Genomic DNA, 19,997 nt, shown 5'->3' with positions numbered 1-19,997 from the left:
TTCTACAATAATCAAGATGGTAAATTATGAAACATCTTAATCCAAGTTTTTGTAGTCCATTAGCAGTGCAAAGAACTAAGTGTGTGTTGTCACTCTTTTCACTGTTTACCGAATATTTACTAAGTGTCTATCGCGTAGCAACCATACAAATAAACATACTGAATACATATATGTATATATAGAGATACCATATTGCATCTAGGCAATTAAAAAAAAACTCCAAAATGTCTTTTTAAATTATAGTGCTTTCTTAGTGTTTCCTATGTTGAGTGTTTTGGATTAAGACTGATATGCTTTATTATAAAGGATATAGAAACTATGGTTGTAAATCTATAGGAAATGAAATGTGGAGCAACACTGTAGTTATCTTACACAACTGACCTCTTGCTGGCCATTTACCCAAATTATAACACAAAAATAAAATAAAAAATAGAGAATTCAGTTATGAAAGTACAAAACTGGTGGGGTTGCAAATATCTCAAAAGCTGGTAAACTTACAGAACCCAGTGTAATGCAGAAGCGGCAATGATTTTATTCTCAATTCTGACCTTCTAGAGCAGTGGTCGCCAACCTTTACAGCCGTGGGCAAACTACGGCCCGCGGGCCGGATCCGGCTGTTCTATCCGGTTCTCTTGCTCTCCCCTCCGCTCCTTTACTTTGAATTTATATTAGTTCACACAAACACTCCATCCATGCTTTTGTTCCGGCCCTCTGGTCCAGTTTAAGAACCCATTGTGGCCCTCGAGTCAAAAAGTTTGCCCACCCCTGCTTTAGGACCTCACGGACCACCAATGGTCCACGGACTACTGGTTGGCAACCGCTGTTCTAGAGATCTGAATTTAGATTGTATTTCATGATGGCTTACAGTAAATAAATTCTACTTCCTAGAAATGATAGTTAAATCCTATCTTATCTAAATATACCATCACAGCCCAAATTAGGCAAAAGGGAAAATCTTCAAGTCCTGATTTCTGGCTCATTTACTTCAACAAATATTAAAAACAAAGATCTTTCATGTATAGCCCCGATATAAGGAGACATTTATATGGGACCTGACTTCAAGTAGCATAATAAACCTTGACAAATAAAAGAAAAAAATTCTTTTTGCTAAAAAACTGTCAATTCAGATGCTGACAGAGCTACTGCTGAGAGAAATACAGACAAGAAGGTAATACCCAAGTAGGTTAGTATAATGATTTTAAGCTTCTGAATGTGATCTGAATTAGTGGGGGTATTAAGAGTGTAAGGAGGTATCTTAAAGTTCTGCCCACTCTGGCCTTCCCCTCCTTCTGCCCCTCTGTACAGAAGTTCTTTAAAGATACCTCTTTGGGCCCCTAGGCTCCTAACCCACCCTGAAAGTCACTGGTCTACAATGAGCCAAATGTCATTGGATACACATCTTTTGATTGATGTTTGCAATTATGTATACACCATATCAGTTATATTACATAGACAGTTTAGGAGCCTCTATGCTCAGAGGTATAAAATTAGAATTTAGAGATTTGGTTTCTCTTTGATACAATACCAAAGTTTATATGAAACCTTTTAACAAACATGGCTAAACATACATCAAAAACTTGTGTGGCATGTAACTTGATTCAATGAGTGTATCCTGCCTAAGTGTGCTAATTACAGAAAGCCATTTCCAGTCCATTAAATACATTTATTTTGACACAAAAAGGACTGTTGTGATATTAACTGTCTCCCACAGCCTGAATGTAAGCTTCATACAATTCTTGGTTTCAGATTCCACTGAAGGATTACAGGTTACCTTGGTGCATTAATCAGAATCCACTTACATTTTTTTTACAATGGGATAAGGGCCAACTGGATGAGGGGTAATTTCTCTGCTTTTGCCAATACTAGCAACTCTTGTGAATAAATGTATCATAAGAAACCTAGACTCTGATCCCAGGAACACTGACTGGTGAAGGATAATCAGAGGGTAGGGGAGTAAGCAATCCTGTCAGATTTTATAAGTTCCACTAGATTGATAAAAGTTTTCATAACAACTTTTAGGGAAAAAGTTCTTCAGGCTCTGTGGATCACTGCCTAGAGCACAAAGCACTATTTCTCTTGGAAAGTACTTTATTCACCACTACTTCCACAAGGACCATCTAGGTAAGTCTTTTAACAAATTAAACATCCCACTACCCTGTTTCACCTAAAAGTAGGGAAGATATAAGAAAAAACAAAAACAGATGGGAAACCCATATTTATACTTGTAATGAGTAATGTTTAAGAAACACAAAATTTCACAATGGTGACTATTCTGACCATAAGACACCATTCTTATTAACAACGTAGGCCAGGTCCAAAGGCTAAAGATTAGGGATGTAAGGCCCAAGTAGTAGTACAGAATCTCCTATGACAGAAAGTGAAGACAATAACAATATCAAACCTCATGGTCTTTGATTTAAACAAACAATGTTCTTCTGAAATCTAGCATGTCTATTTCCCATACCATTGGAAGAGACCCAGTGTTCTTGTATTTTCTCTGAGCTCTTTCTTGTTACAGTAGCATTCTGGTGCTTGCTAGATACATGGCCATTACCATTACAGAACTACCAAACAAAAGCAACAATACACATTGAGTTGCAACAATACTGACCATCCACAAGTACTCAAGAGTTGTCTAAGTTGACTGTGTCCACATCCCTGGGGCACGAAGAATGCCTAATGTAATTTCTAAAGCCTTTTTTTTGGGCGGGGAGGGGATATACTCTATAATATCCTTCTGAGACTGATAGCACTGGGTTGCTAAAAGTAATGTTACCTGCTCAGACCAATTTGCTGAGAATATGGGCAATAAAATTCCTAATTAGGGCATAATCTTTTACCTTCTCACAATCCATTACTTTCATGTCAATAGGATAGAATCTGTACTAAAAAGGGGGGGGGGTTAATTTTGCAGATAATGATTTTCTTTCTTTGACCAAATACAACATGACCCACATCACACTCTGGAAGACTATCAGTAGAAAACAGCATGTCAACATCAGTGATGCCAAAAGGCAGTTACCCTTTTAACATTCGGTAATAAAAACCAGGAAACTGAGCTCAAACAACTCCTAGTAAGTGGAAACTATGGAACCTACCTGGGATGGGGGTTGAGAGGAAGATGAAAAGGATGGCGAGGGAAGGCAAGGAAGTAGAGATGGTTTGTTTGGGACAGAGAAGAATTAGTGTCTGATTTGTAAGCACTGACTCAGGGAGGACTTGAGGAGTCTCTGTTTGCCTATTCAGAGCACTAATGCATCTGCTCAGAGGTAATTCCCTCAATGTTTGAGTAGGAGCCAAAGTTCTTTACTTTTGCTAGTAATGTGCCTTGTTGCTTTATTGACTCATAAGGGCTTTTATGCAAGAGGGAAGATGAGAATGTATGGAACCTACATTTAGCTTTCTGAGAAAGAATGAAGTATCAAATAACCAACCTAAATACTCAGTCTTGGTTACACCTTCTAAAATCTCAACCTATGGAAAGGAAGCAAAAAGGAAGCAACAATACTTTTAAAATATATGACGGTAGATACATATAAAGCACCATCTCTCTTATTTCTTGGGACAGGGTAATGAGCATGTCGAAAATAATCATGCAGCAGAACATTCCTTGCAATTATTATCCTTCCTCAATCACTTGAAGACACTCTAAGGCAGCGGTCACCAACTGGTGGTCTGTGGACCACTGGTGGTCCGTGAGGTCTGAAAGGTTGGCGACCACTGCTCTAAGGCATGAGCAATGAAACTGCCTCTGAAAACACTGTTAAACGGAAAGTTCCCAAATCCACAAAAGAAAAAAAACACTTGGAAAATGAGAGGCAAAGGAAGTGAAAGCCAAATAACCCACTCAAAGGCACAGAATTAGGTGAAAAGAAACTTGATACTATACTTTGGTTTTGCATTTTTGTATTCTTCAGTGTCTGTGTCCTCGTCCTCTGAGTACCAATTATCTCCTCTTCCTCCAGTCAAGAGGCCCCTGGCCGCCAACAGTCCTGCAGCATTCCCATAGCCAGTGTATTTCAGCAGGCTATCCACTGCAAAAACAGAACAGGTTTTCAGACAGGAATCCTTGGCTGTGTACTAGCATCGCTGACTACTCACCACACAGGGACGCTGGAGATAAAGGCTACGATGGTAAAGCTTAAAATGGAGAATTTTTCAAAGTGTGGTTGGTAGTGGTTACACTGAGCTACCTACAAACTCTCCTATGTGCTCTGAGGACCAATCTTTTTTCAGGTTTCTGAAATTCAAACAGCTGATTTGAATATACTTTGTTGTAGAAGTGGGGCCTCTCTGACCACCAGGGCACTGGTAAGGGTGCTGTTTTAAGTTTTTGTTCACAAATCTTACTTCTTTATCCAGTTTTAGAGAAATGATGATTAGAAATGAGTTACTGGCACTTTACCAATATCGCACATCATGTAAAATTTTTCTTACACCCTTTGTAGGAACTGGAGGGAAAGAAAATAAGAAAACTTAAGGATATTAGCAAATAGAATGGGCTAAGTTACTGCTTTTTTTAAAAAAAAGTCAGCAATCTATATACATAAAAGGTTAATATTCTAAGTATCTGACCGTCCAACCATCTGACCGTCCAACCGGTTGGTATGACGCACACTGACCACCAGGGAGCAGATGCTCAACACAGGAGCTGCCATGACACGCACTGGCTGGCACCACGGACCTGGCACCGATAAACCAAAACTCAGCTTCCCCCAGGTGGGACACAGGCCCCGCCACCACCCAGGAATGACACCCCACCAAATTGCAGCCAACACTGCCAAGACCCCCATGGCACAAAATGCGGCCTACAAGCCAGTCCAGCCCGGAAATGGTCACTGTGGGTGCTGGGTAATGACATCACGTAGCAACGCCTGGCTTCCTCTCCTTAGTGAAAACTAGTTTCCCTGCAGTTTCTTCAGCCCAGGAACACGACTTGCTTTATAGCAGATGGAAACATTTCACACTTTAACCAAATGTCTGTGAAGCATTTTCCCGTGCCTCATCTCATTTGAAACTCACAGAAGTCCTGGAGCAGGTATATAGGAGACTCAGTGGAATCCTATTCTTTTTTCATTAGCCGTAAAATGGAGATTTAGAAAGCTTAGAAACTTAACCCGACTGAAAGAAGTAAGAAATGATGGACCTTGAAAATGACTTTAGGTTTTCTCACTGCACAGAATATAGTCAAACACTGCTGCAGTTAAATATTTTACCTTTTATTCTCCCTGCGTGATCTATAATAATAATCTGCTTTGTGTTGATATTTATTGCTGTGTTGCTGACAATTACCTGAAAGAGAAGTTGGGGTGCTTTACTGGGCTGGAAAAAGTTTAGCTAAATCAGAAAGCAGGTCTAATTAAGCAAGTTTATCCTATCCTATTCTATATAACAAAAGCCTAATATGCTAAGTGTCTGGTCATCCATTCAACCAATCAAAGTGTAATATGCTAATGATATGCTAAGGCTGCTCAACCACTCGCTATGATGTGCACTGACCACCAGGGGGCAGACAGTTGACCAGTTGCTATGACATGCACTGACCACCAGGGGTCAGACGCTCCAACTGGTAGGTTAGCTTGCTGCTGGAATCCGGCCAATCAGGACTGAGCAAGACGGGCTGGACATGCCCTGGAGCCCTCCCGCGGTCCTTCCCTGGCTGGCCAACCTCCCATGTCCCTCCCTGGCCCCAATTGTGCACCGGTGGGGTCCCTCGGCCTGGCCGTGCGCCCTCTCGCAATCCGGGACTCCTCAGGGAATGTTGGAGAGCTGGTTTCAACCTGACAGCAGAACGACTGGTTACTATGACACGCACTGACCACCAGAGGGCAGACACTCAATGCCGGAGCTGCCCCCTGGTGGTCAGTGCGCTCCCACAGGGGGAGCTCCACTCAGCCAGAAGCCAGCACACAGCTGGCGAGTTCACTGGCAGTGGCGGGAGTTTCTCCCACGTCCACGGCAGCGCTAAGGATGTCTGACTGATGGCTTAGGCCCGCTCTTAAGCTGTCAGTTGGACATCCCTCGAGGGCTCCCGGACTGCATGAGGGCGCAGGCCAGGCTGAGGGACCTCCCCCCGAGTGCATGAATTTCGTGCACTGGGCCTCAAGTATATATATAAAAGGCTAAGTTGACTCACACATGTGCAATACATATAAAGCTCTCACTGGCATCAATCACAGGCTTGTGTTTCCATCTGTCATTGTCAATCGTGAATTTGGTTGAGACTTCTATTATAGAGAAAGGGTGAATAGCGGTGTTAAAATATTTCTCCTAATTAATTTCCTTTCAATGTGCACAAATTCGTGCACCAGGCCACTAGTCATATATATGAAAACACACAGAATCCACTGAGAAGGGAGGCTCGGGAGTTAGATTGGCTGGATTTCAATAATGAACACATACTAGCTAGTTGACCCTGGGTGCGTTTCTTTGTAGCTCTGTACCCACATTTTCTAATCTGGAGAATTGGAATAATATCTACCTCACAGGTCAACACATGCAAAGTGCTTAGAAAAGTGTCGGCACAAAGTATTTTCCTAGTCATATAGGTAAAATGATCACTGATCATCTTCTGACTTAATCTTAGTCAACCCAAACAAACAAGCTCCAACGAAGCATTTGGCACAGGTCCCTCTAAGTAGTACGTTGCTTGTCACCAGTGTAAGGTGATTATCTCTAAGAGAAGCAGACATGTAACACTTTTTCAGGGAAACCTTGACCTGTAGGAGTTTTACTTTGTGTGTATGATTTCTAAGCACCTTTAAGGAAGATACTGAGCAATCACTAGCAGCTTTATATAGAAGCACTTGCTTTTCTACAATTTGAAGGTGAACACTAAAATATTCAATCAAAAGATAAAAACTGGCAAAACTTACTTAAGGCTTTCAATAAAATGGCAACTAAAGACAACTGTAGGAAGCAAAACAACACTATCCTATCCATGTGTAAGGCCTCAGTAAAATCTACATCTGAAATACACTGTAATTCAGATCACTTACCTCAAAAAGATAAAATATATCCAGAGAAGATTCAGAGGAGAGCCCTGGCTGGTTTGGCTCAGTGGACAGAGCATTGGTCTGCAGACTGAAGGGTCCCGGGTTCGATTCTAGTCAAGGGCACATGCCCGGGTTGCGGGTTTGATCCCAAGTAGGGGGATGTGCAAGAGGCAACCAATCAATTATTCTTTCTCATCACTGATGTTTCTGTCTCTCTGTCCCTCTCCATCCCTCTCTAAAATCAATAAAAATATATTTAAAAAAAAGATTCAGAGGAGAGCTATTAAAATGACTCTGGGAACTAGAAAGGGGCAATGGATAGGGAAATAGGTGGGTAAGGACAGAGGATAACTGTGGTAAGAGTATGAAATTATGAAGGGTGTGAATAGAATAGACCAACCAGAAGAGAGTTGGTCATTAAATTTTCATATACTTGAACTACAGGGTACCTCCCTTGACAGTAAAAATAAAAGGAAGTCTTGCTTTCAAAGAATATAGGAAACTGGTGAAATTTATGCAAAAAGAAACATGTATTCATAATATAAGTAGATTATATGCAGTTTACACTCTTAAGTTTCAACCATTTGCTACCTTAAAACCTATTGATAACTATGGTTTCTTTGGCAATAATTCTCAGTGGGTGCTCAATAAAATCATTTACAATTTAATGAGAGATCATGGTGGTGTAACTTGAAAGCCCTCAGAATATATCTGATCTGCTCTCTCTTGCATTTAGTACCTCTGCAAGATGAAGTGGTTTAGAGAAATTAAAGAATTCTTAATGGGTTATTAGGAAAAGTGAATATCCAGTATATACAGGTATTCTTAATATTCATGGAGTCCGACATGACCTTAATGACACATCACTGAGGTCAAAGGATCATAGATCTGAACCCACATGGCATACTCTCACTGTATGCATTTTTGATAGGGTTTATCATTATTCTTGTTTTTAACAAATAACAGTGTTTAGTGGTCCAGAAAAGAAACATTCACTGAAATTGTGGCAATCTAAATTGAGATATGAATAAATGGTTTAAATGAATATACCCAAAAACAAAATAACAAATAGACACAAAATGTAACCACCTACAATAGCTAAAGATGAAAACAGTTTAAGAATTCAGAGTTTATCAAAGTCCAAAATAGATTAAAAAGTACACAGAACACTAAAAAACCTGCTTTCTTATGCAGATTGTCTTCCTGGAAGCCAGTTAATAGAAAAATTTCCTAGCACTTTCATGAAAATAATGCTTACTGCTCTTTCACTGGAACAAACATATGCCAACTCTCTGACAGCTTCAGTTACAGAGACAATTTAAGACCCACCTTGTCTTCAAAGCAGATGAGGCTATAGCCAATAGTTTTAAAATAAAATGAACTTTTGCTAATAGCATAAAATACTTAAAATAGGGTTGGGGTGGGAAGCAAATGGACTACATAATTCTCATTGTAAGAAGCATTTTCCTTGCGAAGTTCTGACTGATGTTATATATTTTCAGTCCTTGGTTGGGAATTTGCATATGTGAAGGGCTTAAGTAATACACTGATTTTCAACTGCACCAATGGTTGGTGCTCCTAAGCCCCACCCTGCTGAAGGGTCAACTATATTTGATGGAGTGTTTCTAGCTACTTTTTAGTATACTTTGAAATACATTGTATAACATCCTATTTGATACTGGGAAAGCAGTAAAAAGGAAAATGGACTGAACTTGGATGGTAAGGTGAGCTGATACAGGCAAAGATATTCTGGTGGTCTTTAAAAGGAAAAGAAACACACAAGTATGTGTTCTTTGTCATGGTAACCACCCATACAGTTAGGTGAAACTGCTGCAAAAATGAAACAAATAGCACTCAGTCAGAAAATTGCAAGAAATGTTTCACCGTTATGTTATCAAGATGCTAGAGGGCACTGTGAACAGAGGAAAGCAAACAGCAGCACACTGCAAAGTCAGAGCAGCACTGGCAGTCATGGTATCACTGCTTCCACAAACATGGGTTTTATCACACTCTACCATGAAAATGAAAATGAGGTTCAGCCCTTTTATCAAGGAAAAAGAATGGCAGAGCCACATTCTACCCAGAGGCCCTTCCCCCTTTCTCTGCTACACAGAAAAGAATTTATAATCCTTTCCTTCCAAATACTTTTAGAAATCCTATACTAGCTTCCTCTAACTACTCTCCCCATTACTAGTCTCACATCCCTCCATACAATACCTGCTATACCTTCGTAAAGCAAACGTGTGACAGTACTGCCTTCCTGGATGAAACTTCTAATTTCTCCCCTAAAGGCTGAAGCTCAAGTTCTACAACAGGGCCAAACAGGTTCTTCGTTTTCAGGCCTTTGCTTTCTTTTTCAAACTCATCTCTTCTAACTGTACACATTGCCAATCATTGCACCTTGGACTAGTTTCTCTTCTGTGTATACCAAGGCAGTGCCCCTTTTCTCTGTCCTCTTCTGTGAAGACTTTCTTTGACTTTCTCCACCCCACCCAACCATTCTCTCTTCCAGGTCACAGAACCTGACACATTCCTCTCTTCTGGTGCTTACCATAGTGCATGGAAATTATTCCTTTTAATGTAGAAATCCACAGGACAAGGTACAGGGGGTGCAACAGTAGGTTTATAGTTGTTCATATGGAAAATAACAGTTTAATACAAGAATAACCGTTTTGTGTATTCACAACTATAAACCTACTTTTGCCCACCACAGTCAATTCATAGAGAGCACAAATGTTGGTTCTTTCGTTAAACCCTGGGACACCTACTATCTGTAAAGTACCTTGTTAATACTAGGGATCCAAAGATGAAGAAGACATGATCTTTGACCTAAAGAAACTAATGTCCAGAATGAAAGTTCAACACATAAAAAAGTTACAAGATAGCAAATGTGGGAAGTATTAAAAACAGAGAAAAGTAAAAATTATACAAGGCAGAGAATGATTGAATCTGCCTTTAATGATCAGAAATGTCTTTACAGAGATAGTGCTTAACACACTTCAAGGATAAACAAAGCTCACTATGCTAACAAAGACAGGGAAAGGTATTCTATGCAAAAGGAACAGCATCTGCCAAGTCATGCAGATATGCCAAGAAATGGTGCAGTATAATCAGGAAAGCATGAAGAACTTCGTACAATTAAGAATACACTACGAATGTAGGCATGGAGGGAAATTTTGGATTTTACCATGCAGATGATGACAAGGAGTCATTAAAACTTTTACAAGGAGGAATGATAAAATTATACTTGTGTTTTTAGAACAACCCCTCTGTTAGCCATGTGGAAGACAAATAGAAGAAAACCTGACCAGATAGAGATGACTACTTTAATAGTTTATTAAGTGAGATGACTACTTTAATAGTTTATTAAGTGATACTTAGGTTTGGGAATGCCCAGCAAAAAGGCTGAAGCAGAAGTCAGGGAGTGATCACTTCAGGGGCCAGAAGAGAACTCTAAAGAACAGTGGCAATAAAATGTGGACAAAGATAGGAGTTAGCAAATGAGACTGAAAAGAAGAGACAGAAATCCAGGCATGTGTGGTAGCACAGAAACAGAGTGGTCAATAGTGTCAACTGTTAACGAGAGATGCAGCAAAGATAAAGACCAAAAAATACCTGCTGTGTAATTTGTTAGTTAGCTTGTGACCTGACTGAGCATTTTCAATGGACTCTGGGGAGGAATGGCAGGGGAAGCCTGACTGGCAGCAAGGCGAAGCCTGAGTGGGTAGTAAGGTACTGAAAAGAAAAGCAGGTGAATTTTTCAAGATGCTGAGACGTGAAGATGCATATAGGTTGAGGAAAATACAGGGAGAGTTAAAAACAAACAAAAGAATAGAGGCTAAGAACGGACGGAGCAAGCCTTCTGAGAAGACAGGAAAAGAAAAGACCAACAGGAAAGGAGGACTGCTTGGCTCTGAGATAAAGAGACACCCATTCTTCTGAGAGAGGAAGGAGACAAAAGTAAGTTTATACTAGTAAAGGTGAGGGATTTCAAGCCTTATTTATCTCTGCAATTCAGCCCCTACCACAATGCCTAGCACGTACTGGGAAGTAATGAATATGTTAAAAGGGGGGAAACCTCACCAAGGCAGGGAGTTTTTAAAAATATTTTCTTTTATTAAACCATGTTAGGTCTAACTTTAGGCCCCTTCAGAAAGTATATAATTTGCAGAGCAGGTAATAAAAGTTTAGTTTTGTCAGGGCTCCACAAAACAAGTGCGTAGCATGAGCACAGGCTAACTGGTGGGCCACTCTCAGCTGGAGAGTCAGGTTAGCTGGGTATTGAAGGTACTTGGATATTGAAGATGGGTATTGAAGATACTTGGATAGTTCTTTCCGTGCCAAGTCTTCCATAAAATGTTGCCCTTTCTATTTCATCCTATTTCAGTTTTCTTTCTTAATCCAGTCTCTGTGTTCCTAACCCAGTTTGAGAGCTGCCTGTTGTCTCTACTTAGTGGTCTGACTTTTGAGCCTGGATCACAGTACCTTCACTTTCAAGCAGCTTTGAATATCCTTAAGGGGGAGGTCAGCCACTGATAAATTATTTAACATTTATTTCATTTTGATACAGTCTGTCTCCAAACACAACCCAAATTCCAAAATCTGATGACTTTTATAAGTTGAATGTGGACCACAGACTTTTTTTTTGAGCCAGATTTTAATATTGGAATTAGTTGACAGAATTTAAAAACTGGGAGATTTTATGTAAAATTCAGAGTCCTGGCCTCTCTTGGAAAATCTGTAAGATTTGGTAATACTGACTACATGTCCTTCCATGGTAATAATCAGTGGGAGCTAAACAGCAGCAATGTCCTCTTTCTAGATGGCCCCTGCCCACCCCCTTGTCCTCAGTCCCAACGCACTATCTCCCCAACAATGAGCTAAGTGTCAGTTTTCATTTATCATCTTGAGTCCACTCCATTTGACTTACTTTTGTTACCAGCCTGGCACTTATAGGCATTTCTGTTATAACCCTTGATAAGGAAGTAAATAATATGAATGAGGGCAGAGACCTTATTTATCTTGTATACGTACCTCTGTATTCTCAAGGTCTAGCTCAAAAAATATTTGTTAAATAAATTTTTATTCCAGAAGAATAAATCTACTAAACTTAAAATCAAATTAGAAGGAAAAGCAGAGGAAAATATATGGATTGTTAGAGGTCAAATGAAAAAGACACAATTTTGCTAATATGGGTTGGTTTGGATCCCAAAGTTAGGACTATGAAACACAAATGTTGGGTCCAAGAGGGAATGAAGCGAACCATTTCAAATGAAAAACAATTAACAAACTCCTTTATAAATGCATATACTATTATTCGCTATGACATTCACTAAGTCAGTAGTAAGGTGACTATATTTAGGTATGTAATTTATGTTCTTAGATATGTAATTATAGAAGAAATAAACTTTATTTTCCCTCACTTAATAAGTTTTTAGAAGTAACAAAAGAAATGCATGCTCATTGTAGGAAAAAAATTACAAAGCAGAGAACTAAAAAGCAAGTTAACAGTCATCCTACTACTCAGAGATAACAATGGATAATATTTTGGTGTATATTTTGCTACACCTTTTTTAATGAATAGATACGTGTGTGGGTGTGTGGATGTGTGTGTGTGTGTATAATTATACTTTAAAAAACAAATTTCTGATTTCAGAAAAATTTATTCAATTCAGCCAGTATTTGAAAATTATGTGCAAGGGACTACACCTGTCACTTAATTCCAAAATGCTATATTAATTTTTTCAAAGTCTGAAAGAACTGAATTGTTTAAAAGAGCTGATGTTAAATAACTAGTCTATGATAATAGTTGAAGATAATTCTTATGCGAGGAAATATGGAGTGATAATACTCAAATTTCGGCTTCAGCCCTAAGCAACTAGGTAACCTTCAATAAATTACTGAAAGGCTCTCAAATGCAAGGTTGCCTCCTTTATGACATTGAAATAATATTTATTTTAGAGGGACCTTATGAGAATTATGGGATTATGGCATAGGACATTCGGCACAAGATACCGCAAAAACAGCTGCTATTGTCATTGTTATGATATTGATCAGATTATATTGCTAATATACCATCTTAATAGGAACTGAAGTGGTTGGATCAATCAGTCAGAAATGAAGTTTAAGAATTCAATGAATACAACTCAATAGAAAAAAAACGAATACAGTTGACCATTGAACAATATAGGTTTGAACTGTGTGTGTCCATTTGTATGTAGATTTTTTAAATAATTATGTACAATACTATAAATATATTTTCTCTTCCTTATTACTGTCTTAACTTTTTTTCCTTTAGCTTACTTTACAAAGTATATGTTAATTGACTGTTCATGTTTCTGTCAAGAGTAAGTTATTAGTAGTTAAGTTTCTGGGGAGTCAAAGTTACATGTGGGTTTTCAACTGTGTGTGGGGTCGGCACCCCTAAACCTCCATGTTGTTCAAGTGTTAACTGTAGTTCAATTATAAGTGGGCAAAGGACCTGAATAAGCATTGTCTCAAGGAAGACAGCAGCACATGAAAAGGTGCACAACATCCCTAATTATCAGGGAAATACATCTCAAAACCACAATGACAGATCACCTCACACCTGTTAGGATGGCTTTTATCAAAAAGACAAGAGGTGATAAGTGTTGCAAGGATGTGGCGAAAAGGGATTCCTTGTACAATGTTGGTGTAAATGTAAGTTGGTGCAGCCACTATGGAAGACAGTATGAAGGTTTCCCAAAAAATTAAAAATAGAACTACTATATGATCTAACAATACAACTACTGGGTATACTTCCAAAGGAATGAAACCAGTATCCCTGAGAGATATGTGCATTTCCATGTTTGTTGCAGCATTATATACAACTAGGGGCCCAGTGTGTGAATTCGTGCACCTTGAAAGGAACTGTGGGCCGCGAGGCTGCAGTGGGCACAGGGACAGGTCTCGGCCCATCCTCTGCACCCCCGCCTGGCCCCTCCTGCCTCTGCTGCTCCTGCCACAGCCGCTCCCATGCGCTCATGGTGCTGGCCCCGTTTACACCCGCTGATGGCGTAAAGCGATTGGGGCCAGCACCAGCAGTAGGTGCAAGTGGGGTCGGCGCCATCAGCAGGTGCGAGCAGGGGCTGCTGCCCTGATGGCCCCTTAGGAGCAAGGGGAGATGGAGAAGCCCTGAGGGGCGACTGGGGCCAGCAGCCACGGCTCGCACCTGCTGATGGCACTGAGTGATCGGGGCCCTGGCGCTGACAGTATGTGCGAGGCCTAGGCGGGACCACGGCGTGCGGAAGCAAAGAATTTTCAGTAACCACCAGAGACTCACCCTGATGACAATGACCAGCTCCCCACTTTGGTCTGGCACCCCTGCTAACCTGCTCCACCACCTCACCACGGACAACGCCCGCCAAGTTCCATGTGCACCCCCTGGTGGTCAGTGCACATCATAGCGACTGGTTGTTCTGCCATTTGGTCTATTTGCATATTAGGGTTTTATATATATAGATAACCAAGATATGGAAATGAGTTAAATGTCCATCAATAGATGAATGGATAGAGATGTGGTAAATATATATCTTTACTAATAAAGAGCTAATATGCTAATGGTCGGGATGCCGTAATGTGTAATGACTGGACCATTAGCACATTAGCTCTTTATTAGCTCCTAACAGTAGGAGGCTGCCTGCATGCACCGTGGGGCATTGCTCCAGAGACGGCGTGGAAGCGGGGAGGCGCCAGGAGGAGGAGGGACCATCCCGTGCCAGGGAGGGCGGGGGTGAGAGCCTGTAGTGCCCCCCTCTCCAGTCTTTCACCACTCACCACTTGCCCTCAGAGTGCCCCACCGCCCACCTGCCAGGGGAAGGAGCACAGCGCAACAAGGGGGAGGCTTCCATGCTCTCCTCTGGCGCCATGACAGGGCGGAGCCGCTGTGTTGCTCTGGAGACAGGCGGAAGCGGGGAGGTGCCCGGAGAAGGCAGGACCAGCTCAAGGTGATTCGAGGGACTGAGGGTGGGGCTGGAAGCGGCCAAAGAAGGCCAGACGGGTCGGGGGCTGGACCAGGCGCGCTGGAGCTCTGCGTGGACAGGTTCGGGTGTCAAGGCAGGGCGGTGGGTGGGTGACCAGGGCCACGCAATTACACATGCTGGGCTCCTAGCATGTATATAAAATATAATACTATTTAGCCTTGACAAAAGAGGAAATCTGCTATTTGTGATAACATGGGTAAACCTAGAGAATTTTATGTGAAGTGAATAAACCACATAATGTATGATCTCATTTATATCTGAAATCTTTTTTTAAAAAATATATTTTATTGATGTTTTTATAGAGAGGAAGGGAGGGGGAGAGAGAGTTAGAAACATTGATGAGAGAAACATCAATCAGCTGCCTCCTGCACAACCCCCACTGGGGATGTGCCCGCAACCAAGGTACATGCCCTTGACTGGAATCGAACCCGGGACCCTTGAGTCTGCAGGCCGACGCTCTACCACTGAGCCAAACCGGTCAGGGCTATATCTGAAATCTTAAAAAACAAACAAACAGCCCTGGCTCAGTTGGTTGAAACGTCGTCCTGTGCACTGCAAGGTCTTGGGTTCACTTCCCAGCCAGGGCACATACCCAGGTTTTGGGTTTGGTCCAGGTGGGGGAACATGTGGGAGGCAACTGATCTATGTCTGTCTGTCTCTCCACCCACCTCCCTCTCTAAAATCAATAAAAAATAAAGAGCAAATATATTTAAAAAACAAAACATGCACATAAACAAACAACACATAGAGCCAGAGTACAATGGTGGTTACCAGAGGGTTGGGTAAAGGTTATGGGAAAAAGGGAAATGCTGGTCAAAGAGCATAAGCCTCCAGTTATAGTATGAGTAGGTTCTGGGGATCTAATGTACAGTATGGTGACCATAATTAACAGTTATTGTACACCTGAAATGTGCTAAGAGAGTAAATCTTAAGGTTCTCACCACACACACACACATACACACGGTAACTATGTGAGGTAGTAGGTGTATTAAACTGACTGTAGTAGTCATTTCACAATGCACATATATATCAAATCATTGTGCTGTGTACTTCAAATATATACAATTTTATCTGTTAATTATGCCTTGATAAAGCTAGAATAAAGAAAAAAAAGAATTGAACTGACTTAAGATTTTGAGAGGAGTGAAGTTTGCTACCTCCAAATTATCTATCTCAAAAAACTGGGGTACTATTAAAGAGTGGAAAATAAAATCTGCCTAGATGGGTCTTTTTTACTAGTACATTTATAAACCAGGAGATGAAGAAACAAGTAAGAATATCAGAATAATAATCAAAGTACCTTATTTGGAGAACTTGCCTTTTGCAGAGCAAACAACCCATACAATTTTAGGAAACACCTTTCAGATGTATCTCAAAAGACAATCACTTTATATATACTTATAAAATAGTAATTATTACATTGTAGTGTGGTTATTTTATGTAGTTATTTTAAAACTAGAGACCTGGTGCACAGATTCATCCAGGGCATGTCTGGCCCATCTCACCCATTCCCGATCGGGGCGGCCAGCTGGGGAGGGACACGGGAGGTTGGCCAGCCAGGGAGGGACTGCGGGAGGGCTCCAGGGTGTGTCCTGTCTGGCCCGTCTCACCCAGTCCCAATCGGCCGGACTCCAGCAGCAAGCTAACCTACCGGTTGGAGCTTCTGCCCCCTGGTGGTCAGTGCGTGTCATAGTGACTGGTCGAACAGTCAAACGGTCGGACACTTAGCCTATTAGGCTTTTATTATACAGGATTTCTCTCTACTTCTATCTTACCCTGTTTCAAGGGTAAAGGTTGTACCTTATGCCCTTTTGTACTTCTATATACTACAGCAATTTTCAACCTTTTTCATCTCATGGCACACATAATTACTAAAATTCTATGGCATATCAAAAAATATATTTTTTGCTGATATGACAGATTCATTCACAGCAGATAGCTATTGTTGTGCTAGCTGTTGTAATTATTTTATTGGACAATCTAAGGGAAAAGAAGTCAGTGCCCCTGACTAAATAGTTAGGTATTGCATGTTTTAAAAATTCTTTTATGCCATGGCACATTGGTTGAAAATCACTGATCTAGTCTATTATGTAGCTTACATTCTATAACAATTTATTGACTAAAAAGTTAGTGAAGAAGTCTATAATTTCAGTCCCAAAAGAAATTAAAAAGAGGAACTAACTCAGGCCTTTGTTATCAAATTGCAGCACCTGAATTAGTTAAACAGATTTTTTCATAATGGATCCAGGTCCTGGCTCATCAAGATTAAGAAGTCTGGATTAAGGATACAGAAGGCAGAGTGTAAATGTGAGTGTGTTTGGAAGTGTATCTGCATGTCTCAATGAATTCAGAAGCATATAGAAAATGTTTTAAAATTATTACATTTAATATCTCCTTAGGCCTCTAATAGAACAGATGGAGAGGTAACCTCTGAAAAGAGTGGAATGATATGGCTAGTACTATCAGAACAATTTTGCAAACTCCCTCAGAAAAATAACCAAGTAGAGGGCAAAGAGAATTTAACCTACCTCTCTCCTTGCAAAGGACGAAAAGGAATTCAGCAGCAATTTGTTTGACTCCAAGGTCAACATGTGTCATGAGGCGCACCAGCTTATTTCTCACAGTTGAGCCAACTTCAGGTCGATTTGTCACATCCCTCAGCGGTGGTAAAACCTAATGGCACAAACGCAAAATCCATCATCAATCGTGGATACTAGAGCAAGAAAAGATGACACCATGAAACTGGTCAGTCTTGTACTGTCTACTGAACCCAGTTTTGTAAGCATGAAAAAAGCATTTAAAAAATAAATAGGTTTCCAAATAAAATAAAACTAAGAAGCAATAACAAACCTCAAATAAGTTCATGCCTGTACTGAAATTTTGTTTTGAAGAGAAACATCTCTTCACTGTACCAGCATAATATACTCAGTCTGTTTCTGAGCTTTACTCATCAGAGCACCTGGGACGCTTCTGCTTGCCTGTATCAAAATCCATTTTAAAGCCTGGGTCAAGTTTCTCTTTCTTCCATGAGGCTTCCTTATTACCCTGACTCATATAGATTTTTCCTTTCTTTTAATTCCTGCAGCATTTTCTGTTCACTAGAAAAAAATCTGTACTTATGCTTTTAATTGTTTTATTTTATAGTAAAAAGGCTACTAATTATTACTTCTTATATGCTATTTGCTGAAATTGATGATACATATACTAGAGACCCGGTGCATGAAAATTCATGCACTGGAGAGGGGGGTCCCTCAGCCTGGCCTGCCCCCTCTCACAGTCTGGGAGCCTTCAGGGGATGTCCTACTGATAGCTTAGGCCCTCTACGGGAGGCAACTGGGCTAATCAGGGGAAGGCACCACCCCCATCACCCCGCCACTGCTGCTGCCTCTGGCCTCCCTCTGCACGAGGTGACTGGGCTGATCAGGGGAAGGCACGCCGCTGCTGCTGCCACTGCCGGCCACAGTGGCCGCCTGCCCTCGACCCTTGCAGGTGCCGCAGCTTTGTCTGGAAGAACGTCTGGAAGACGTCCGGTCTAATTAGCATATTACCCTTTTAAAATTTATTTTTTTAATATATTTTATTGATTTTTTACAGAGAGGAAGGGAGAGGGATAGAGAGTTAGAAACATCGATGAGAGAGAAACATCGATCAGCTGCCTCCTGCACACCTCCTACTGGGGATGTGCCCGCAGCCAAGGTACATGCCCTTGACCGGAATCGAACCTGGGACCCTTCAGTCCACAGGCCAACGCTCTATCCACTGAGCCAAACCGGTTTCGGCAAGCATATTACCCTTTTATTAGTACAGATGGTCTCTATATCCTGATAGCTCCCTAAATTACATCTCCATCTTGATTCCTTCCCAGGCCTCCAGTCTTTTATAGGCCTCTCAAATTGAGCATGTCCTAAACAGAACTCTTGATGCTATCAGCAAAGCTGTTTCTTCTATAGTTTTCTATTGTAGTGAATGGCAAGCCATTCTTTTGTTTGGTACAAAAACCTTGGAAATATCCTAACTCTTCTCTTTCACACCCACATCAAATCCCTCAGCAAATTATTTCGACCCTACCTTCAAATATATCTACAATCCAACCACTTCTCACTCCCTTGTCTAGTATTACCAAATCCAAGCTATCATTACTTCTCAAGTGGACTATTGCCACAGCTTTCTAAGTGCTCCCTGCTTCTATCCTGGTCCTTCTACGATTTATTCTCTACACAGAAGCCAGGATGATTCTTTGAAAGTCAGATCATGTCACTCCTCTTCTCAAAGTCCTCCAGTTCTCATGGCTTCTCATCTCACTCTTAGTATAAGACAAGGTTCTTACAACTCCTTTAGGCTTCACATATTCCAGCTTCCTGTTACTTTCCTGACTTGTTTGCTATTACTTTCTTACACTGCTACAGCCACACAAACCTCCATGGAACTCCTTAAACACACCAAGCACTTTCCTGCTTCATAGTCTTTGCATTTGCTGCTCCCTCTGCCCAGAAACTCTTTTTCTAGAAACCTACATGGCTTATTCCTTCACTTCTTCAGGTCTCTGTTAAATTGTCAGTTATATAAAGACATTTCTTGACCATCTACATAATTAGCCTTTAGCCTTCTCTTTTTTTTACCACCCCCCACTTTAATTTTCCTCATAACATTTTTATCACCACCTGATACTGTATATCTCTATTTCTTTACTGTCTGCCTTCTATAAATTAGGCACTATGCTAACAAATGAGGATAGATACAAAGTCAAATACTAATTTACTGTGCCAGACCCTTTATGTGTATATTGTTTTATTTAGTCCATTCAACTTATTTCCTTCCTTCCCTCACTCTCTATATTAAATGCCTACCATGTATCAAGAGGTACCAGAGGCATTGGAGATACAACAGTAAATAAAAATGGAAATTAAGTTTCAGAAAATTAAGTACTCTACCCAAAAGGTTTACAGAATACATATTTTAATATCTCTGAAGGGTAGAGCACAAGGCTCTTTGTGCACTA

General features: G+C 40.7%; 1 protein-coding gene across 7 annotated transcripts in view; it reads right to left on the bottom strand.

The window, feature by feature from the left end:
• The window catches only part of RIC8B (RIC8 guanine nucleotide exchange factor B), a 113,144-nt gene that overhangs the window by 23,906 nt on the left and 69,241 nt on the right, over positions 1-19,997 (bottom strand). For all 7 annotated transcript variants that reach the window (XR_013960232.1, XR_013960233.1, XR_013960234.1 and 4 more), the window contains exons 7-8: positions 17,527-17,671; positions 3,890-4,034 (exon numbers count right to left, since the gene is read on the bottom strand). Coding sequence is in view for 3 of the 7 variants with exons in the window: in XM_080662090.1 (XP_080518216.1) it covers positions 3,890-4,034; positions 17,527-17,671 (290 nt within the window). In the remaining 4 variants the exon portion in view is untranslated. The remainder of the gene's footprint in view (positions 1-3,889; positions 4,035-17,526; positions 17,672-19,997) is intronic.

The sequence above is a fragment of the Plecotus auritus genome, assembly GCF_963455305.1.
Source record: "Plecotus auritus genome assembly, chromosome: 3".
NCBI classification, from domain to species: domain Eukaryota; kingdom Metazoa; phylum Chordata; class Mammalia; order Chiroptera; family Vespertilionidae; genus Plecotus; species Plecotus auritus.
This window is presented reverse-complemented; position numbering and strand designations above follow the sequence as displayed.